Genomic DNA, 24,147 nt, shown 5'->3' on the forward strand with positions numbered 1-24,147 from the left:
GGGCTTAAAGGGGGGCGGGGCTTAAATAGGGCGGGCGGGGCGGTGGTGCCGCTCTCAGCTTCCCGCCCTGCCTCGGGGGCTGCGCGCGCGGCGGGCGGTTGGCGGGGCCGGCGGCTGAGGTGAGCTGAGGGGCACTGGGGGGGCGGGACACAGGGGGCTGAGGGGGGCTCCGTGAGGGGGCGCCGTGCTCGAGGCCCGGTGGCAGCGTCCCCCCCGCAGAGCCACGGCGCTGAAATTGGGTAGATTCAGAAAATCCTCGCTTGCAGCATCGGATCCTGAGCGTGGGGTTCCCCCGGCGGCTGTGGGGAGCTCCGCAGGGACCCGCGGCGTCCCAGGCCCGTCCGCGGGGAGAAGCCTCACGAGGAGCATCTTCGGCTGCAGGAGGTTTGGCTGCTCGCACGTCGGCTTACCGGGGGAATTCCTGGCCTTGCAGGCAGTAGTTTTTATTTTCAGAGTGAAATTTCACCTGGGAAGCGAGCTGCACGGCTTTCGCTCTGTGCTGAGAGGTGCGAAGGGCGAGCGTGCTGCAGTGGGGCAGTGGAAGGAGTCGGATGGCGATAGCTTCCTGCCCACACAATGAGAGCTGGAGTCCTCCAGATAAGAGGCAGCTCTGCTACGTGGGCTCTGCGCGTGGGAACAGATCCCTTTTTGGTTAAAGAGGGTGAGGCAGAGGAGGAACCAGAAAGGGGACCTGGAGCACTCATCTGACAAGGGTCCTGCTCGTGTTGACACTTTTAGATTATCGTAGTGAATGATATTATCTCTTGAAATGATGCAAGTTAGCCTGTTAGAAGTCCACTGGTGTTGGCAGGTCTTGGTTACAAGACATTGTTGCACAGAGGTGTCAAATGAGAAGTTTCTTTTTTTCCCCTGTGCTTTGTATCTCTGTGTGACAGAGCTGTGTGCAAAAATCTGAACTTGGCAGCAAAAGTTAAAATGGATGACTGAGTTTGCAAGCATCTAGACCAAAGAGGAGGAGAAAACGTTTCCTTTTGAAGCCATCAACTCTTTACAGAACACTCAAGCATGAAAGGAAATGGCGAGGGGGGGAAGTTTAAAAAGAAAAAAAAAAACTGTGTGAGGGTTTTGTTGGTTTTTTTGAGCTTTGAAAAAAAAAACATATTTCCTGTAAGTGGTAATATGCCTTTTAGCATATTTTGGTTAGTTTCTGGAAGGGATGTGAACTTTTCTTTTTCAGGCTTCAGTATGGTTTGTCATACATTAATGTTGCCATGTTAATGTTGCTTGAATGTATTGTCTACTGATGGGAATAAACTGCCTAATGTTTGCTGACAATTCTGCTCCTTGTTAATACTGAAGATTCAAATATTTTTCCTCTGTGAGAAGTGATTTGCACTGTTTCAAAATGTCCATGTTTATTCAAGGATGCTCGTTTCCTAATTTAGCATTCAAAGTGGATATTTGTTTTTTTTTTCTCCTCATGCGATTTTTAATAATCTGGAATACATTTTTTGTTTTGTTTTCAGATTCGTTCCTGACATTCCATAAAAATGTCTAAGGTAAGAATAACATTTTTGCCTTCATATGTAACAATGCAGAATGTATATTTTGTTTTTAAAAAATTATCTACAGACACAGACTATTTAACCATTACTTTGTTTTTGGTGGGCCTGTGTAAGGTAAATTTACAGCTCACAAGTGAGAGAGAATTCACATTTAGAAGATAATAGCGAGTTATTGAGTTAGATAATATACATATTAAAGCAATTTTCTACATAGAGCATGAAACTCTGTAGTTAACTAATGCTCCTGGAAGGATTTAATTTTGCTCATGGGTTTGTATAGAAGTTCCCTGTTAACATTTTCACTGAAACTTCCATCCTTCTGCTGTGTTTTGAGCAGAAATAATTTCAGAGAAGGATGTTCTTGTATTTAACTTATTGGTAACGTATTTATTTGTTCATGTAGTCAACTGATCAGGAAAATGCTCCCTGAAAGTGCAGTAACATATATATTAAAAAAAAAAGCTGAGATTCAACTAATTCTTGGTCTCGTGTTTAGTATAACAGGTTAAAACATTTACGTTAGTTTATTGGAGTGAAATGAATGATAAAAGGTACTCAAATAATATATTTGAAGAGGGAAACTAACAGATCTAAAGATTTCTCTATGGTATTTGTAGTAGAGGGCATTTGAATCGCACTTGTATAATTTTCTTTTCCTTTTGAAAGAGATCTCTAATGAGGTCTTCCAGCAGATGACTATCTCTTCATAAGTGCCAAAAACCAGATTAGTAAAAGTCATACTTATTTTAGTGCATATGCCTCATGCACAAGCATTTTTATTTTAAATGGGTGTGAAGGCATCATTTAAGAAGACTGTGATTAACAGTACTTCAATAAATAAACCTTTTTTTTTTTTTACTTGAGGTGATCTTGACTGAATGAGGGTAAACAAGAGTAAATGAAACATTTTTTTCTAAGCTTTAGTTGAAGGCAGTTGTTCTATACTTCATTGTGAAACTATTGAATAACAGGAAAAAGCATCTAGTTTACTCTCCGTATGTCACATAGTTTTGAATGATTTCACATGTTAAATGATGGGTGAGGAATCCCATATCCCATCGTCTTATCAATGGGATTGACATTATTTTCTGTTTCTTAAGAAGTTCTAGTGAGAACAGTCGAAGGCAGAACTTCTGAGAGCTAAATGAGCTACAAAACTGATTTTTACTGATTTTTCCATGCTTCCTTTTCTGGTTTGTTGCATTTGAAATAGCTGAGGAGATCACTTACCAAACAAGTATATCTTGTATGTTTTTTTTATTATTGTCTTATTTTATTTTATTTTTAGCAACAGCCTGCTCAGTTTACCAATCCGGAAACCCCTGGCTACGTTGGGTTTGCCAACCTTCCCAATCAGGTTCATCGGAAGTCTGTGAAGAAAGGCTTTGAATTTACTCTTATGGTGGTTGGTAAGAAAATGTTTCATAGTCTTCCTCACAACAAATTCTTGCTTATGTAGAGTGTGGAGTTAAAGTGAATATTGCTTCTACTATTGTAAGGCGTTGGCTAGCATCAGAAAGCTCTTCTGGACTGTAGCATTTAACTTTCTTTTATAGTTTATTAATTCATGCATCAGTTGTTTTCCATGTTACAAACCGTGTTTGAATATGTTAATAATTTTGTGGATGTGGTGAAGAAATTTTGTTGTCTTACAGGGTTCAAGCATTCCATTTAAAATTTAGCTTAAAAGTGAATTTGAATAGATGCTTTGTTTGCTTGCTTGTTTTTATTAAGCAAATGGTATCAAGGAGACTATTTAAACTATTTGCTATGTAGTTCAAGAGAATCCAAACTCTGGTCTTTCCACCCCTTCTGAATATTTTTGTAAGAGAAGAATGAGAATTAATTTAGTTGGTTTGATGTGAGGTTTTACTTTTCAAATTGATACTGATTGTCTGTTAGTAGTTAAAATTTAAAGTGTAATTCTATTAGGTATTTCATTGACAGTCTATGTTGATCTTAGGAATGGGAAGAGAAATCTGCATCTGCAGAAAGACTCTGATCCATGCTCTCAAAAGTCAGTGATATTTTTGCAGATTAAGTAGGCTTCACAAATCAGGCTTTGTGTTTTTCCTGAATCTATATTTCTTATTGCTTGGGCACTGTAACTCCAGAACTTGGTGTTTAAACTCTAATTTTCACCTTGAAGACAGAAGTATCCTAATAGAGTTGTTTGCAGTCAGATTCTTTTTTATGTCTTCATAAGAAGTAAAGCCCATTTGCATGTGCTAGATTTGTCCAAGGGGACATCACTGTGGAAATGAGCAGGAGAGGTGAGTCGGTATGTGATAGTAGGTGTTTAAGTTCTTAATTGTTTTGGATTCCAGTAGTTATAGGAAGAATCTGTCCTCAAACCTGTCATTAGTTTTGCCAAATGACAGCCCTAGCCTTGCTTTTGCCCCATTTATCTCTTCAACAGTGCAGTGTTGGACAGCACTGGCCCTTGTTTTCGGCTTCCTAGAATTTTATGGCAGTTGTTTCCTGTTACCTGGGGTGAGGGAGGAGAGGGAAGAGGGAACAAGGACATAGGGAAATTAAGTTACACTGCTTGCTAAATGCCTTTTAATTGTTGGGAGTCATTTCATTTTAGCTCTGTTGGATTTGCCTAGGATAGTATCATAATGGATACCTTATAAAATCTAAGGGTAAAGCCAGCCTTTAGATGTTGGAAATCCTGGTATCTGCTGTCACTCTTTGGAATTTACTGTTCTGTGATCCTAGGTCTGCCAAACAAGGGTGTGCTTAATATCCAGAGCTCTTTCAGATGCATCACAAATAGGGCTATCTAAAACAATTCTTGCAGAAAGCTGTGCAAAATTATATAGACCATACAGCTGTTTCTGCTCTTTTGTAGAATAGAAACTTGTGGGAAAATGACATGGTGTCAGAGTAACAGAAAGGCAATTAACCCCACCATGTCTCAGAGTAAAATCGAACTCTGTAGTCACTGCCTGCCGCTGTTCTAAGGGATAAATGAAAACTGCAGCAAGAGAACTTGCAGAAAAGTAACTTCATTGCAAATGTGGAGTGATATTTTGAGATACGCTAGCAGAGGGAGGCAGTTGATGGAAGTTAAGACAAAATAAACTGCGCTTTAAGTTGTTGATTATTTCAGCAGTTTGGAATGTGAATTCTTTCTCTTGAAATATGTATGGGGTTTAAGTATATTCTCTTGTGGGCTGTATCACAATGTCTGTATTGAACTGTAGTTCTCCACTAACTGTATTTCTCATTTTCTGATCAGGGAAATGTTTTGCCTGTTTTGTTTTTAGGCTTTCTGGACTGACAGTGTCTTGATCAATGCTTTTTCTTCATGTTGTTATTTCAAGTATTTTGTCATGGTTGGGGAAAAAATAAGCTGGAGTTTATAACGATTTGTTTGCTTGTCTCTGTTGCATCTGAAGAAATCATAACCACTTGTATTTATTAACAATTGCATGTTTATTCTGATTATTAAGATATGGCTTCATCTAAACAGTTCTTTCACTTGAGAGTCACTCAACTCTAACTGCTGGGGCCAGTAGTTACAATAGATGCTGTTTCGTTCATTTTTGACAGAGGCAGTGAAAACTGATTTGATTTAGATGTAATATTTACCCAGGATGAAAGTAAGAAGCGTGTCACTGGTTGAAATTGAAGTTTTCTTGGTTTTGCTGAAATGATGCCATGCGAGTGTTGAATTAGTCTGGCTGCATGTCTCTTTCACTGGTGAAGGCTGCACTGGTAAAATCTTATCTTGAGAGATGTGTTCTATAAGGCATCACAAAACAGCATCTTCTAGTCAAATCTTTATTTAAAAAAGAATTCTTTTTTGTTGTTGCTGTTCAGTTATTTTTCTCAGGCTGCTGTTACAGAACAGACTTTGTTGCTTAGAGGGATCAAGTAGCCCTCTCCATTTTTACTTTTTTATTCTCAAAGAATAATTTGTTCAGTGAATTCATGTACTGAGCAGTTTGAGTTGCTGGTCTTCTTTATGCTGACATTTTTTTCTGATTTAGTTCTTGGTATTTAGCTAATTACTTAGCTTTTGAACTTTTCTGATGGCTCAGTCAGTAACTCCGGAAGAAAAACATATCTGGTACGCTTTGGTAAACCCCAATTTCATCAGTTAAAAAATTACTTTGTGCATCCTCAGCAGTCGTATCATGTTCCTTTCCCCTCATTTTTTTCCCTATTAGTATAAAAAGTGGGAATAAATCACACTTTATGAAGGTGATCTTTGCAAAAGCTCAGTAACAACCTCTTTCATTGTTTAAATTGATGATATGGCCTAGACAAGGCCCAGCTTCTCAGTGTGTACGATATTCTGGAGTGCTAGCAGAAAAGTTTACCTTAAAAAAATCAGGACACGTAATATGGGAAATTAAAGTCTAATTTTAAAATGATCAGAATTCCACTTGCCTAGAAGTTTTAATTACAAATCATCTCTGAAAACTCTGAGAAAGTGTATTGTAACGTTGAGATGAATAAATTGTAATTCAACATTGCTGTGCAATTTTTTTCTAATACAAAATTCTAAGTTGTATTAATGAGCTGTAAATGTTTAAATGGCAAAAAAATATAGATTTGACATGAAAAAATATACAGTCAGATGAAACTTTCTGGATACAATGGAGATTAATCATGCAAATATATTGACTTTATCTGTAAATTGAATCACAGGTGAATCTGGATTGGGAAAATCTACATTAATAAACAGCCTATTCTTGACAGATCTCTACCCAGAAAGGATAATCCCAGGAGCTGCTGGTAAACACACTTTTGTTCTGTTTTTTTCTGTTCTTGATGATTTGAAGTTGAATATTTTTGTTTGGATTTTATTATCAGCCAGTTGTTTCAAGCTCTACTAATTTCTAATGTATTGGCTGATACTTGAGCTACCACTGATTGTAGAGCTGATTTCTTCAGTTCTTGGTCTGTGTAGTTTAGTCCTTGGGTGTGCTGAAGAGTCATACTGGCATCTGTGTGCTAATCTCTGCTTAAAATATGTCATCGTGTCACATTAAGAGAAATAATCAACAAAAGCAATTGGAAACTTTTAGAATCTATTGCAATTCTAAACTTGAACACTTTTTATGTTTGCTTGGGATTGCAACTTGATTCCTTTGGTCTGGGTAGATGTGCATGTGCACTCGAACTTGTTTCTTCTTCCCCTCCTCCTCTGAGGAGGGGGAGTGAGAGAGCGGTTGTGGTGGAGTTCAGCTGCCCAGCAAGGTAAAAATCACCACAGCACTTCACCTCCATTTCATCTTCAGCTCCTTGTCCATTTTTTATCCTGTTAAACAAGGCATACAATAATGCAATGAAAGATAATATTGTAAGAATATAGATTGAGATACTATTTCTTCCTCTTTTCTACTTGTTAAACAACTTGCTTTAAAAATTTATCACGTTGGCTGAAAACTACTTTAAACCTTAGGAAAATAACATGTTACATATAACTTAGTATTGTTCTACAAATTGCTGAGTACTTACACTTTTTTCTCAGTCACTCCCTTTTGCCTCAGTTTCTATATAAAATTTGAAACAAGTAAGAAATCTAAAAGATTTTCATAACCTGACAATCAATCCTTTGATAGTGTCTCAAAATGACAGCCTTATAAATTCTGTTCTGAAAGATCAAGTTTCTTGTCTTTTAGAGAAGATTGAACGCACTGTGCAGATTGAAGCCTCAACAGTTGAAATAGAAGAGAGGGGTGTGAAGCTGCGTCTGACGGTTGTAGATACACCAGGATATGGAGATGCTATCAATTGTCGAGATTGGTGCGTACACAGAGTACATATTGATCTAGATTTGATGACTGAACACCCGTTTCACATTACATCTAATGATATAAGTCAATATCTGCCTTTTTTCACGTGTTAGGTTAAGTGCTGAATTTGAGGTGTTGCTTTCGGAGAGATGGGCAAATTTTCTAATTTTGAGGAAGCTTGGTTTAATTTTAGATGTGATTGAAGTTTAAAAATGTTTTCAGTTGCTATATGAGATAAATAAGAAGCATCAGTTAACTTCATCCACAGCTTGAAAAATGCTGTGACACAGATGCTTTGATATTTTTTATTTTTCTCTCTCCTTGGTTAACTTTTTTAGGTTTGGAAGGGTTTTAAGTGGATCATGTACTTGACTCTTATATTCAGAAAGCAGTGGAACCACTGGGACACAGTGAATTAAACAAACCCCTGAGAAAGTAATCCATCTAGTCTTTGGTGCAAATAAAAATTCACCATTAGATCTTGTCTGCATTTGTTTGGGCACTCTCAGACTCCATGCTTTGTTTTTTTTTTTTTTTTAAGTGTATTTTAATTGTCTTAGGTTCTCGAGTGTCTTGAAAAGTTTGCTTTCTAGTAAGTACCAATAAATCTTGATTAATGGCATTCAGTGATAGCCTCTGCTGCACTTTGGCCAACTTTCTGTCAAGAATTTGCTGGTCCATCTCATCCATTTTCACTGTGGCATCTTGCTGCCCTTTTTGCTTCCCTGTTCTCCCATTAGTAAAGTTTTGTTTGGGATCTACGAATTGCTTCTAAGATTGGTTCTCCACCTTAACTGGGAATCAATGTCTCAAGCCAGCGTTCGGAGATGCACTTTTTATTTTATTCTTCCATTCAGTAATAAACTGATAATTCCATCTTTTTAGCCTTGGGTATTTATCGTTGGCAAGTATACAATAGGAGGAGCATAGCTGTCTGCTCAAACCAAACAAATTTGTGTGTAAGGTGAAGTGGTTAAGAGAGATGCAACTCAGAGCAGTATGATGCAAGATTTCAGCAGTTTTGCATCTCTGTTTCAGCTGTTGGCGAATTTGCTGTTGCATCAGCATCAATAATTTGATGTTTTAAATTGATTTAGAACAAGAAGCTTAGATTGTCTTGAGTATGTGCAATTAATGCTAATCACAAGATGAATACTAGCCCAAGAGCAGTTTACTTAGAAGTTGAGATGTGTATCATTATGTGTATATGTATTTTTATTTTATCTTAATATATAAATATATATATTTATTATCCATAGTAGTTATTGTTTATTATTTTGGCATTCAAATAAAATGCTAGGATATGTGCTTAAGATAATTTTACGGTGTCAGTAAATTACTTTTGTCCATCAACAGGCTGCTTCATCAGCAGGAGGTCTGGGTATTTTAATGTAACCTTTGAAAATTCACTAAAATTATTGGCCGTTTGGGAATGAGCATGATTTCTTAAATCTCAATTTGTTTCACAGTTTTAAGACCATAATCTCCTACATTGATGAGCAGTTTGAGCGATATCTGCATGATGAGAGTGGTTTGAACAGAAGGCATATCATAGATAACCGCGTTCATTGCTGCTTCTATTTCATTTCACCGTTTGGTCATGGGTAAGTATTTCTGTCATTTTTATTTTTGAAAAATAAAAATTCTTCATTTTTTCACTTCAGGGAATTTGTTTTGCACCATTTGTTTTAAATTATCAGGATCAGATTGTCATTACTTAAGTATTAAAACTAAGAGGAGGGACATTTAGAATTAGAATTGTTCAGTTGGAAGGGAACTGCAAAGATTATCGAGTCCAATTGCCTGACCACTTTAGGGCTAAATAAAAGTTAAAGCATATTAATGAGGGCATTATCCAAATACCTCTTGAACACGGACAAGCTTGGGGCATCAACCATGCCACTAGGAAGTCTGTTCCAGTGTTTGACCATGAGGGTTCATGGTATAGACATTTTTCCTAATACCCAGTCTGAAGCTCTCATTGCACAGATTTGTGCTGTTGCTGCATGTCCTATCACAAGTTACCAGGGAGAAGAGAGGAGCACTTCGCTCTCTATTCCTCCTCAGGAAGTTGTAGAGAGTGATGAGGTCACTTCTTAACCATCTTTTCTCCGGACTAGGCAAGCCAAATGTCTTCAGTGTCTGCTCACAGGACATGCTTTCCAACCCTTTTACCAGCTGTTTTGAAGCAAGCTTTTGGATTCAGTTCCTATATCGAGATCACTGTTAAAAATATTGAGCATAACTAGCTGTAGAATTGAGCCCTGGGGAATACTGCTAATGACCAGCTGCCAGCCAGATGTAGCCCCTCCCAGCACAACCCTTTGAGCTCTACCATTCAGCCAGCTCATCACCCAGCGTAGTGCGAGCCTTTTTATCTCCCAGTTGGACAATCTATCCAGAAGGATACTGTGAGGGGTGGTATCAGAAGTCTTACTAAAATCCAGAAAGATCATATCTACCACTTTCTCTTTGTCCACTAAGTGGGTGACCTTACTGTAGAAGCAGATCAAATTAGTAAGGCAGGACCTTCCCTTCGTGAACCCACGTTGGCTATTCCTTGACAGTAGCTTTGCTCTTTAAACATCTTTCAGTATCCCCCAGGACAATCTTCTCCATAACTTTTCTGGATGTTGAGGTGATACTGACAGGTCTGTAGTTGCCTGGGTCTCCTCTTGTGCAGGTATAACATTGGCCAGCTTCCAGTCAGCAGGGTCCTCCCCAGAATCCAAAGACCTGGGAAATTGTTGAGAGGGGTCCAGCTATAACATCCACTAACTCCTTCAGTACACCATCAGGCCCTATGGATTTAGGTTTAGGAATGTTCAGCTGATAAAACTTGTACCTTACAATTTCAGTGGCCACTTCAGTGAAAGGTTAATGCTTGTCCAGTTGTGGTCCTCAGAGGACAATGAGAAATGTAGAGAACCAGGGAACCCAAGGTCTATCTTTAATATTAAAAACTGAGGCAAAAAAAAAGGCATTAAACTCCTTTTCCTTAACCTTATTTGTTAGGTGGCCATCTTCATCAAGCATCAGTTCAGTGTTTTCCTCAGATCTCCTCTTACTGTTGACATGCTTAACAAAAGCTTTTTTTGTTGGTCTGGTCAATGTTGGTGTGAAGATACTTTGGTCATTTAGATTAAAAATACTATTTTTCCATATTTTATTTTTAGCCTTAAGCCTCTGGATGTTGAATTTATGAAGGCCATACACAACAAAGTAAATATTGTACCAGTGATTGCAAAAGCTGATACACTTTCTCTGAAAGAGCGAGAAAGACTAAAGAAGAGGGTAAGTATTTTTCTGGCTCACAGAAAAGTGTTATACTTCGGCTATAGCAACTTAGTCACTGACAAGAGGAGTGTTCTCTTTCACCCTTACTCTGTTCTCACCAAGAAAAACATAATTTCATGTGCACTGTGTAGCATTTAATATGTAGTTTGATATCTTGTGAGTTCTTCTGTTATGTATTTAACTGAGAAATTGTCTTTAAAATGTTGCCTGTGAAATGGCAGATCTGGCTACATCTACAATTACACTGAGTGAATTTTGAAACTTTGGAAAATATCTAAGTGCATCTGCTAGTGGTAATTTCTCCTGACCTGTTTGATGAGTCCCAAAGCAGAGATCATGATCTCCAAAGCAGAGACAAAGCATCTATAATCTTCATATGTCAGAATACTGATGACTGAAAAACAGGATTTTTTTTTAAAGATTTTACTACGTCACTCTCTTCTAATACATTCCTCCTTCCATAGGCTAGGCACCTGAACACATTCAGTCTTGTAGGACTTGGTAGTATTTACTGAGGGGAGGAACAGTACAACAAACCATCATGAGTTAGTAACTATGAAGTTTAGACTGAAGTGATAGAGAATTAAGTTGTGCTCATTTGATGCAGGCTTATTTGTTATATTTAAAACTTTGTCTATTACTCTCCCATTCTGAAAACCCTTATAGTTAATTTACCCAACTTGCAAAAGTACATTACTTTGAAATACTTATTCTGCTAAAATTCTGCAGAAATAAGTTTGTTTTCTAAGAGAAAAATTTGGGTTTATGTCAAATGGATTCCAGCTCCTGATGCCATTCTTAACAGTTATAATACAGAAAAAAAGGATTTGTGGTGTTTGTCACTCAGGAGAGTCCCTCCCCAGATTTCCTGTAGCCCCCTGTAGGCACTGGAAGGACACTGTAAGGTCTCCCCAGAGCCTTCTCTTCTCCAGGCTGAACAACCTCAACTCCCTCAGCCTGGCTCCATAGCAGTTCTCCAGCCCATTAATCATCTTCATGGCTTCCTCTAAACCTGCTCCAACAGCTCCATGTCCTTCTTGTGCTGGGGCCCCGGAGCTGAATGCAAGGCTCCAGGTGGTGTATTTGACCATAACTGATTGTGGGGAAGGCCTTTTAGCCAACACTTGGAGTGATAGGCATGTGTTAACAGTCTTAAAATAGTAAACTATATATTAATCTCTTTGACTCTATTTATTGTTTACCTGCTATATTACTTGGAGTCATAGAATCACCAGGCTTGGAAGAGCCCTCCAAGACCACCTGGCCCAACCACCCCCCTACCACCACTGTCGCCACTGAACCCTGTCCCCAAGCACCACATCCAGCCTTGCCTTGAACACCCCCAGGGACGGTGACTCCACCACCTCCCTGGGCAACCTGTCCCAGTGCCTGACTGCTCTTTCTGAGCAGAAATGTCTCCTCATTTCAACCTGAACCTCCCCTGGCACAGCTTGAGGCCATTCCCAGGTCCTATCACTGGTTACCTGTGAGAAGAGGCCGACCCCCAGCTCCCCACAGCTTCCTTTCAGGCAGTTGCAGAGAGCAATGAGGTCTCCCCTGAGCCTCCCCTTCTCCAGACCAACCCCCCCCAGCTCCCTCAGCCGCTCCTCACAGCACTTGTGTCCCAGGCCCTTCCCCAGCTTCGCAGCCCTGCTCTGGACACGCTCCAGGGCCTCGATGTCCTTCTGGCAGTGAGGGGCCCAGAGCTGAACCCAGCACTTGAGGTGCGGCCTCACCAGAGCAGAGCCCAGGGGGACGATCACCTCCCCGGCCCCGCTGGCTGCACTGCTCCTGACACAGCCAGGATGCCGTTGGCCTTCTTGGCCACCTGGGCACACTGCTGGCTCGTGTTCAGGCGAGCATCCATCAGCACTTCCAGATCCCTTCCCTCTGCACAGCTTTCCAGCCACTCTGTCCCCAGCCTGTAGTGCTGCATGGGGTTGTTGTGGCCAAAGTGCAGGACCCGGCCCTGAGCTGTGCTGAACCTCATCCCCTTGGCCTCTGCCCATTGACCCATCCTGCCCAGGTCCCTCTGCAGGGCCTTCCTGCCCTCCGGCAGATCGACACTTCCCCCCCCCAGCTTGGTGTCACCTGCAAACTTACTGAGGGTGCACTCACTTCCCTCACCCAGTCATCAATAAGAATATTAAAGAGGCTGGGCCCCAACACTGACCCCTGGGGAACACCACTGGTGACTGGTCACCAGCTGAATTTCACTCCGTTCACCACCACTCTGGGCCCGGTCACCCAGCATGTTTTTAACCTAGCACAGAGTGTGCCTGTCCAAGCCATGGGCTGCCAGCTTCTCCAGGAGAATGCTGTGGGAGACTGTGACAAAAGCCTTGCTGAAGTCTAGGCAGACTGTGACAACCTTTCCCTCATCCACCAGGCAGGTCGCAGAAGGAGATGAGGTTGGTTGGGCAGGACTTGCCTTTCATGAACCCATGCTGACTGGGCCTGATCCCCTGGTTGAACTGTTCACATTTAAACACAGTTGCAGTATAGCGCTGTCTTGCTGCTATGTTACATTTTGTAAAAGCTAAAGATAATTACTGACACAGTAAAGCAGCATTAGGACTGCCTTAGGTTGCGGGAAAGAGGATGATCATCACCTGAATTAAGCAATTTTTCTCTCTAATTTGCAGCTTGAATGAGGAGTGAACCACGGGTTTTCAATTAGAATCAAGATGTGAATGAAATGAGGCAAACAGAAAGCAAAATAAATTTGCGTATTTTAAATAGGCAAATACAACACACGCAAAAAAAGCTTTGCTACTTGATGTTCAGGGACTTAAATGGTTGAAATACATTAATTTTCTTCCATTGCAAAGTGCATGGCAAATAATACTAGTATCAAAAGGTTAAAACTTCTCCATTCTGTGACATTTTAAAAATCTCTAATCCTGTTTGGAAGAGAAAACTCAGTTTTGTTCTCTAGTAATACTAGAATACAATAATATTCTATACTAGAATATAGTAATATTCCCTAGGAAGGACGAGGAAGGTTGTACTTCAGTTTTGACAGTTACAGCTAATGTGGAGCAAGATAAATAAGGAAGGAAGAATTGTTTGCATTGTTTTTATAGCTTCATTTAAAATAAAATTTCACAGCTAGTCATATGTGTAATTTTATGTGTAATAAATTGTTGGAGATGAAACACTGCAAGGCTCAATTGCAGGTCTTGTTTATGTACAATAATCATTGTTATTTGGTAGACATTTTTTCAGGAGGACTAAGTTTCCTCAATGTAATTTACAATTTCATTGTAAATACAACTTTTAAATAGTGGAAGCTTTCAAAACGTTAAAATAAAGCAATGGAATAAATGTGCCACAGTTTGTCTGAAGGTCTGTGGCGAGGAGTTGTTGAATATCTTCCTTAAAAACAAATAGTTGGCAATGAATACGAATTAGTAAGATATACACAATCTCTGGCCTGATTAATTTTATCTTAAGTTTTAAAAGTGCTCACTTTACATGTATATTACCTCCATTTCTTTTATGTAAATCTCAGATTCTGGATGAAATCGAAGAGCATGGCATCAAGATTTATCACCTGCCTGATGCTGAATCAGACGAGGATGAAGATTTTAAAGAGCAGACAAGACTGCTGAAGGTATGAATACGCTGTATCTTTTCAGAGTGCTCAGATGGCTTTAAAACAAAATACAGAACGTGACCTTTGATGAGACCTTGAGTGAGTTACTGTAGCTCTGTGCCTAGGCTTCCTTATCTGGAAGATAGTGGTTACAATGACATTTTTTCCCCTACAAGCTTTTGACAGCTTCAAATTAAAAACATTGTATATTTACTACCAATATATGCAGTGCTGAGAGGAATAAGAGGTTTTTTTTTTTTTTTTTTTTTTTTTTTTGAGTTGTTTGTCTAGCTCATTGTTGGTAATTTTTGAATTTTTGACTTTCAGGCCAGCATTCCATTTTGTGTAGTGGGATCCAATCAACTCATTGAAGCTAAAGGTAAAAAAGTTAGAGGCCGACTTTACCCATGGGGTGTCGTTGAAGTGGAGAATCCTGAACATAATGACTTTCTGAAGCTGAGGACCATGCTAATGTAAGTAGAAAACTCCAATTAAATAGTAGTAAATAAATAAATAAATTAGGAAGATACTGAAACATTGGGACGGGGGTGTGGAGCGGTTGTGGAATCCTCAGGGATGTGGAATTCATCTGGAGAAGGCCATGAGCAACCTTGATCTAGCTAGTGTAGGTAAGGATTGGACGAGAGGGCCACAAATCCTTTCCAATCTGAATTACTCAGAAGTTCTGTGAAAATAATCGTATGTCTAATTCTTCTGTTGAACACAGACAGCCATGAATATAAACCAGGTTGCTTTGCACCTTGTGCTTGTTTCTGTGTGCTTTTATAGACTTCACAGTTTTGGTATTTAAGTTTTTTCAGCTGTGCTACTCAGCATCCCCTGCCCAGCGCTACTTCGTCAAATGTCTCACACAGGAGTACAGGCTTACATAGAGGCTGTCTTGGGGTCTGGGGTGGTGTCTCTGTCTTTCATTGCACCGATTTAACTTACATTAGCCTTGAAATTAGCATGTTAAATGGGTGCACACGCTGAACTCAGTGACCGAATGCAGTGCTGAATGTGAGAGTTCCTTAACCACGCTGATGTGACGCTGATGTGTTTTATCGTTTGATTTTTCTTCCTTCCTCTAGCACCCACATGCAAGATCTTCAAGAGGTGACCCAGGATCTTCACTATGAGAACTTCCGCTCTGAGAGGCTCAAACGAGGCGGCAGGTTGTCATCTTATTGTTATAAGCTGTTTCTTCCTCCTCTGAATTTATTTTATTCTTCTCCTATCCCCCCATTTCATTGCTAGGATTTCGTAGATCATGGACAGCTCTCTAGTTACAGTCAACACAAAACTCAATCAATCAGCTTACACTGACAGTAAGAAAAAGTAGTATGTAAATCTGAAGAGATGGTTGTGACACTAAAAAGGGTATAGTGAGATCTCTGTTTTGTTTAAGACTTGAATGCAGTTGGATCAGAGTGTTTGGGTATATAAGTAGGGCAGATGTGTATGACAGAGATCTAAAAATGTGCAAATTAGATTAGCTGATGCATTCAAAGAAATCCCTTTTTTGACTTAACCACTTGAATATCTGTACTGTGTCTTTAAGAAGAGAAACAAGTCCTGCACTGCTTTATTTAACACGATATAAATAAATAATTTTCTTTGCAAAGCAGTCAGAGAATAATGTCTTTCTACCCTATTTTGTGCTGTGGTAAAACAGGCAGGCAGAATACCCCATTTTTACCTAAAATAGCAGGGTTTACAAAGTTGAATTCGTGAGCTCTTGCTGAAAACTGGGTATGTTTCCTGGTTTAGATTTTTAGGTTGCTTCTCTTATTTCAACCACTAGAGGGTTTCATAATTGCACATTTCAGTGGATTTGATATATTTTGCAAAGCTTTTTCCATTATGTAACTTCTACTCTTGAAATAGGCTTTGTCATATGCCTGGTCTATTTTCAGAAAAAGGAGTTTGATTCTGCCTGTAGGGTTGGCCTACTAGTTCAGTTTTCCCTTCTGCCATGGTGACATACTTTTCCCCCCTGACTTAAATCCTGAGTTCTGAAATTCAAGCTAAAAGACTGTCAAGTTCTGGTACCTGTTACCCAACAGGTATTTACAAAGGTCTTAGAAGTAGTGTCACGTTGGGGTGTCTAGAGTTAAAGTAAAGTCAAAAAAATCCTCTTTTTTTTTGAGGATTTGAAGTTGCCTCTGCCAAGGACCCATGACAGTCAGTTGCTGTTAAGTTTAGATATCTTTATGCAACTAAAACATGCTTTTGTGTCTTGTCTAGCTGAGTGGCAGAGAGATCTTTGTTTTTACATTTCCAAAGTGTTCCTGCACTTGAGTTAAGCTATTTTAAGTGAGGGTGCTTTACACGGGAATTTGTTTCAGATTTGTACCTATTCCACTGGCAGTCCTTGGCAGTGTTTCTAGAGGCTTTTGGACACGGGATTTGATTTCTCTGGCAATCTTACAGAAAAGTGTGCAAATGCACAGAAGCAAGTTTTCTCAAAGATAAATGTACTCCTTTTTTTTGAATGACTTTTAATGAATGATTTTTAAGTACAATGCAGTAATGAAAAAAGGAGAATGGACTTCCTATCTTGTTGGTTTTAGCTTTTTACTTTCTAGAAGCTTTAAGGGTAAGATATAACTTAATGTATACTGTTTAGGTGTTTGCAAGTAAACGTGGTTCATGAAGTTAGAGATGGGATAGAACTGCATCAAAAAAAAAGGATCCACCTGAGGGTAGCTGAGTTTTCAGATTAATAATTTCTAGATGTTTTACATGCTGCTTCCATGTTTTTGTTAATATCTTGTCTGGCATTGTTTTGATTTTGTGTATCAATTTGTATTGATTTACTGCACCGGTGAAAAAGAATTGAGTACAGTGCTTCTGTACTCAGATTTCTGAATTGCTATACCTGCATGGCACACCAATTGCAATCGGTTAAGATAATGTTATAATCAGGTAAACTTCTTCATGTGAGTACTTTTCAGAAATAGTTTTCACTGATACCTGTGTAAAAAGATCTGTCATGTCATAGCCAGAACTCATTTTGAAGCTTATGCTTGTTCTGGGCATAACTTCGTAAAGGAGTAAGGAATAAATATATATTAAAAAAAGTGAATAGCAGCTACGTGGGGAACGTGTTTCAGTAAACTTTGTGTGTGTTATGAAACATATACAATGTGTTCTGAAAGCCTTGTGTTTTGTCAACAAAATATTCACTGAAAAGGCAAGATCCAGAGTGTATGCATGTTGTTGAACAATATTTGTTTATTGTAGGAAAATAGAAGATGAAGAAGTAAATAAAGACCAGATTCTGCTTGAAAAAGAAGCTGAAGTAAGATGAAAAATTTCTGTACTCTTGTGATGGGGGAATTTTTATTTTTTTTTATTGCTGTTTAAAGACAATTGATTTGCACGATCTTGATAATTTGTAAAGGGAAACAGAATTTGCTAATATAAAGTTATTCAAGGTACAGTAACAAAAGAGAATGTGGAGAAGTATAGGAGAGCCTCAGAATTCTAATTTATTGGAACAAGCAGAATCTAGTAAATGTCAGATTCCGTTGTACAAGTCATTTGTGCGGGAAGGGAGAGCCATCCTCATATATGAGAAAAGGTTCTAAAATCAGCAATTGCAGATTGGGAAAAAGTTATGCTCGGCAGCAAGGGAGGAAACAATGGTGGGAATTACCAGGAATGAAGAACAACATGAAAATTCTCGTTTTGCCGCTGTGATAAATCCATAATTCAGAGCTCTAACACTGTTTTTGTGGTCCCCCTAATTCAAAGAGGATATAGCTATGACTAGGAAAATATACAATGAATAGCAAAGAGTGGGCAGAATGGCTAAAGCAGAGACCAGAGGCAGGTCCCCTCTGATGGCATACTACTTAATGTTCCTTTTGGGGAGTAGATGACAGAAGGGAAGGAAGTAGTGAGGGGTTTATACAATCATAGCCGTCAGGATGAATGGGAAACTACAATAAAAGAAGCAGGCTGAATTTAATGAAATTAATAGGTGGCTTTTTTTTTTTTTTTTAACAGAAAAGATACTTTTAGTATATAAAGTATTTGTAAATTGTGGTACTCATTAGCATGGAATTTTGAGCATATTGAGAACCTGAAGGTGGTCGCTGAACACAATGGCAGAATGTTTTGATTTAGAAAGTTCTGAAATGACATATTTCTAGAATTTGAGAGCTTATGTGTGTGCACATGCTGTTGGACTTTTCCATTCATTTCCTAATAGCCAGTCTGGAAAGAAGGCTGAGTTAGATGGATCTTTTGCTATGCCCTAGCTCAAGAAGACCCTCAGGCTCCCAGTACTGGCCTTAGCAGCTATCCAAGTCCTAAAAGATAGCCAGGGAAAAGATCGTTGTTTCAAGGAATACAAAAAAACTGTAGTGTAACGTCTTACTGGCTTAATTTTCATTGTTAAGTTTAACATTTCAGTCTGAGTTTAAAGTGTAAATATGCAAAGACACACAGAAATATTTCAGTGCTGAGTTTGACTTATCTTTCAAAGTTTCGTACCATAAAAGAATTTAAGTCAACCCTGTTGAAGGTACAGGACTTAGTCTTAGTAGCTGAGTTACTTGATTACCCTGTGTTTAAACGTTGCAGTGTTGTACAACTGAACTAAAACAGTTTTTAATAATGCATACATCTCCTTGGATGGTTTACCTGTAATCCTTGCTTTCACCTAGTCATCACTAGTACAGAAGTTGAGAAGTAATCCTCACAGGGTTTTATTTTTGATGGCAGATATATAGGTGTAGTTGGAGGAACTTAAACAAGCTGCTTGTGTTCCTATGATAAGGTTTGGTAAGTGTGCTTGTTCAGCACTTCAACACCATCATTCTTATCTGTTTAACTTAAATGGAAATCTTTGCTTCTTCTTAGGGATACTTAGAAACCTTGTCCCAAGTTAAACTAATACAGCCTGCTTATTTCAGTCAGGCAATTTTCCAACCTCTTAGTGGTTGAAGATGAGCAGTATTAAAACAAGCCATAACCTGAGATTGCTGCTTGTCAGATGAAGCCAATGCAGATGCGTGTTCCCTCTTTAATATGAATAATAAATAGTGTGGTGACAGCAAAGGATCGTGTTCTGAGGTGAGATGAGGCTAAAGGTTTTCCTATGCTCTATTTTCAGCTTCGTCGCATGCAGGAGATGATCGCAAGAATGCAGGCACAAATGCAGATGCAAATGCAAAGTGGAGAAGGAGATAGCAGTGGACATCATGTATAAAGTCTTTGGTAAGGTGTTCAAATAGCTACTTTACAAAGTTTTTCTTTATTACTCATTATTATGGGTGCTATTAAGTCTTGGAAAAATGTTTACAAGACGTGTTTTTGTAGGTTTCAGCTTTTGTTTTAATTTTTAATGTTTAGCTGATGTTTATGAAGTGAAATGGCTTGAAACTAAACCAAACATTAGTATGGCCTTACACAGACACATGTATTTGCATTCATTTTTTTCAGAAAGTCTATACAATGTACGTTGGAAAGAATCACAGAAGTAATCTTTCAGATTCTATAAATGGGTAGTTCGCAAACTCACAAAGTTATTTCATTGTGGCTTTGAAAATGTCTATGCTTCTTTTTTATCAATGTAAGGAGATAGCAGATCTTAAATTGCATTTTTCTGTCTTGTTTTCAGATTACTTTATACCTTGACTTAATGGAGACACTCCATGGATTTGAATTACGATGGTGTTACATGGATGCCTTTTGCCCAATTTGTGACTTGGAGATTATTTTAGAATTTAACATGGAAACGCGTTGTGGTAACTCTTGTGATACGTATTTCATAACATGTAGTCAGTCAGTATTTTATATATTATACACACTTTTTGTTTTGTAATTCTTATATTGAGCTTATTTTCAGTTTCCCATTGTATTAGGGATACAAAATAGACAATGAAACTTCTAGCCTGACATGGCATTAGATGATTTGCTTTAATATGGCATACTAACTCCCTGCTTTTAACTTTGTATTATGTTTAGAAATAAACAGCTATTAGTGATATCAGTAGTGTGTAATAGTCACTAATTAGGGAACCTTGCAAGGTTAGTTTTATATTTTTGCAGTGTTTACAGGTGTGTGTCTGTGAGACCCTAGCCCTTCTTCTGTCTCTGCTGAGTGCAGGTGATCTCCTTTGGCCTCTGCAAGTATCTAGTTAGAATTCAGGCATGCCTTGTATCTTAATAAAAGAAATAAGAGGAAATACCTCTTTAAGGGCACACTGTATTTTTAAGAGTTTCTTGTACGTCAGCACAAATCAGTCCTGCTGTTTTCTGGCATTACTGTAACCAAATAAGCTTGAATAATGTTGGTATGTTAAATGAGATAAACCCCAAAGAGTAGTTTTATGTCCATGGGTGTTTCCATATCCAAATGCGTAAGAAATTCTTTAATTCCTAGAGAATATTTTCATACTATTTTTAGGGCATTGCAAACTGTTAATTGTAGTATAACATATATACTAGCACACTTCCACTCTTTTTAGAGTGATCTGTGCCTGACAGGATCAAAGTGAACTATATTTTAAGGTCCTGGAGTTAGCAGTAATACTTATGAGGTGACTCCAATGTGTTACACAGTTTTTTAGGCCAAGGTCACTTTCCTTAATGCTGATAGCAAAGGAAACTGGTTTTGAGCTTGGCTGGACTTCTGCTGCATATCGTGGTAGGCACTGAATGTGCCATATGTAATAACAGCTATAGCATACAGCTATGTAGGTGGCAGCTGAGAAGAGTACGCAGTTACTCTGCCAGAAATCATATTTCCTAATGTGATGTGTTACAAAACATCTGAACAGCCAATAAGTAGATAGAATTCCAGCTTTTCTCTGTTCTGAGCTCAGGTGCAGCAACGATTTTTATAATTTTTAATTTTTTTTTTTTTTAAATAATAATATTTCTACAGCTAATTTCAGTGATACTCAAATGGTTAGATTAAATATGAACCTGCTAAGCAGAAGAAATTTTTACCTGCCTGAAACTGCTGTTTTATGAATCGCTTTATATTTGAATCTTTCTAAAAATGTGAAGCAAAGTTCTCTGCCCTAGCCTTTGCTGGGCAGAGAAAAAAACGGAGCTCCATTTTTCTTTGCAAAAGCAATTGTTCGCAAAGTTTTGTATATGACACGTGTGATCTTCCCTAACCGTCACAAAGGTGTAAATGAAAACCTTTTTATATACATGTATGTAGATGCACAGAAGTGGCTAAGTCCCGTTTTGTCAAATTATATACACATAAAACTTAGATGGAAAAACATGCACTTCCAAGTTCTTGTATTGCCTTTTCTAAATAGCACATAGAAATAACATAGCAGTATTACCTGAAAAAAAAAAAAAAGCAAAGCAACAACTCCACAGCACCTTATGTATTACTAAATCTTTGATACATTTTTGTGAGTCAGTAGTCATAAATATGCCAGAAAAGTAACTCGTGTTTTACTAAGTATTTTGTGAGCTCCCATACTGTTCTGTAGTTGCCACCGATCCGTTTTTTTTCTGATTCTGCAGCATTTGCCTGCTTTTAAGCTATTATTAGTCTGGTATCTCTGATAAATATTTCGAGCACAGCGACACAGTGACATTTGTGTTTTCACATCTAAGCTTGGTAGGTACTGTAAGCTGCAATAGTACTGGAAACCAGTACTTGAACTGTGAAATCTGTGTGTGCAAACCAGTCCTGGGTTGTACACGTAACTCTCTGTGTATGTTGCTTTTTCTCCTGTATTTTCTAACATGGGAGTAAAAGTAGGTTGTCTGTGCATTAAGTGCTGTTTGGTCACTACCTGTGGAATTACTTTAGGCTATATCTTAACCTTTGAAATAGCATCTGTTGAAATATTTCATCAGGGTAAAGTATTCTGAATGATTCTTAGGCAAGTGATTTTTGATTTATAAATTCTAGCAGGAGAAATACTTTCATAAATATTTTTTTCATGGGAAAAATCAAGTTTATGGCACTTTCCATTTTAACTGAAAGCTAATTGCTTCCCCTTCCCAAGTCTTTGGGGGTGATCATCTGTAGTGTGCCTGATGTCTCTGAAGGTCTCTTTTCCCTTCAATTCTCTTGCGTTGGCCTTGCATCAGTGGTTTCATGGTGAGACATAAAAAGTGAAACTATGTTTCACAGATTCTTTTTTTTTTTAGACAACCTTCAAGTACTGGTAGAAGAAAGACTTGGAGACAAAAGGTAGATGTTTGGTGTGGTGTTGAACTGGCTATAATTTGTTTCCTTTTATAGCTTTGTTACAGCTTCTAATTTAGGAATCAGAATACTTCTGAATTTGCAGAGGTTTATATTTGGTTGCAAAGATGTCTTGCTCTTGGCACAAAAAACTTACTGTTGTATTCTGGTTTATGTACTGTCACTAGCCAAGACTATAATAAAAATGCAAAAACATTTTTTTTTGTATTTTGTTTTGATTCCTTGTTATAATCAACCCTGGTAATGTTTGTTTGTTTGTGGTGATATGTTTTAAATATAAAGGAGTAATTTAGACATGGTTGAAAGAGAACACCATGCCGAAGCTGCGTACAATATGTCCATTAAATATTGCATGCTCCACGTTTATTGATACAGTGCATTTCCCGTTGGATGCTCCCAGAGATGCCGAAGCCCTGCTGATAGGACCTTGCTTTTTCAACAGTTCTCACCAAACTTACACATCCCCTAATTATTCTGTTAACACAGAATGAAGCTACTTGTTGTGGGTGGTGCTTTATGCAGAAGGGTTATTGTGTTTTCCAGTGAATTGTGCTTCATTTCAAGAGAGAGTCAAAGGCTTTTTGATCTTTGTTCTAGAAATTCCATAATAATTTGGGGCTCAACTTCCTGTAAAACTATGCCAACCACCTGTATGGCTGTTACAGGTTGAGAGCACCAGGCTGTGTCCTTGTTCTTAGATTCCAGAGCTAACTGTTAATACCAGAGCATTTTATGGCAGTCCTTTGAATTCGAAACGTGTTACCTTTCATATGCCCTGACCTGGACGGGTCACTTGAGGTTGCTTTGTTGGATTGCTCTGCACTGCTGGGAGGTGCACATGGTGCTGTCAGACCACTCCGCAGGGGTAAGACTTGTGCATGCTGTGACAACTTCATGGATTGTTTTGGAGTATATTTATGGGTATGTTTTGTATATCTGCAGTGTTTAGTGTTGAACTGATCCACTCAAGGAAGATTCATCTTTAGTGGGAGAATAAGTAAGGAAGCATCATTATTACATCAGACCTGCTTTTTAAAAGATTTTTTTTTCTGTTTATTGATCGTATCTAGATCTTTTGGAACAGCATCCTTTTTGTCAAGTGTAGAAGACTTCTTTTTATGGAATTCAAATCCAGTTCTGGAAAGGAGTCCTGAAAAAGAATTGCACCAAGAGTTGCACAATGATATTTCTAGTTAACTTATTATAAGGAAAATTTCCAGATTGGTTAGTTCCATGCACATAAAGAAAAAGAATGATAATTGTGGACAAGGACTGAAATAGCATGGCAAAAGTAAAACACCTCTTAAGTCAGGGCAGACATTGTAAGATTTTAAAATCTTACATTGTCTGCATTCTGAAATCTTACATTTTTTTCTAAAAGAAAGATTGGGATCTCCAAAAATATTTGGTGGCAGTATTCTGGTATAAATATTAAAAACATGACCCGCAGAATAGATCTAACTATGCACATTAAAAAGGTCCTTTGTGCATTGGTGTGCTATTGATGGTGCTAGAAGGAACGTTACACTACTCTGTTTTTGTAGGCAGCATTGTTGTCTTACTTATGTGCTGGAACAAGTTTTATTTTATTTCAAATTTGTTTTATAAAGCAAAGCTATTGGATTATTTTGGAGGAGTTGCAGTGAATTATTAGTATGCAGTTATGCAGATAAATTCATGCCTTTTTTATATGCAAGAGTATAGTGGATCTGAATATATTCGGCTGCAGATTTTTCTGGGTAACTGCTTTCTCTTCTTTGTATGTATATTTTTCCA

The 24,147-nt window shown here is 38.4% G+C and overlaps 1 protein-coding gene across 3 annotated transcripts; it reads left to right on the forward strand.

Annotated features, from left to right (window-relative positions):
• The first annotated feature begins 39 nt into the window (after nt 1-39).
• On the forward strand, nt 40-22,663 carry SEPTIN2 (septin 2). 3 transcript variants are annotated; one of them, XM_084291697.1, is made up of 13 exons: nt 40-119; nt 1,488-1,520; nt 2,815-2,935; nt 6,189-6,275; nt 7,166-7,289; nt 8,749-8,883; nt 10,456-10,573; nt 14,091-14,192; nt 14,502-14,647; nt 15,266-15,349; nt 17,421-17,478; nt 19,300-19,403; nt 19,807-22,663. In XM_084291697.1, the coding sequence occupies exons 2-12, from the start codon at nt 1,512-1,514 to the stop codon at nt 19,393-19,395; spliced, it is 1,080 nt and encodes a 359-aa protein (XP_084147823.1). In that variant the 5' UTR covers nt 40-119; nt 1,488-1,511; the 3' UTR covers nt 19,396-19,403; nt 19,807-22,663. The 3 variants fall into 3 exon arrangements, with proteins under 3 accessions (XP_084147823.1, XP_084147825.1, XP_084147824.1); XM_084291698.1 differs by lacking the exon at nt 40-119 and adding an exon at nt 247-384; XM_084291699.1 differs by lacking the exon at nt 6,189-6,275.
• The last annotated feature ends 1,484 nt before the right edge of the window (nt 22,664-24,147 follow it).

Source organism: Netta rufina (genome assembly GCF_964035555.1).
Source record: "Netta rufina genome assembly, chromosome: 9".
NCBI classification, from domain to species: Eukaryota; Metazoa; Chordata; class Aves; order Anseriformes; family Anatidae; genus Netta; species Netta rufina.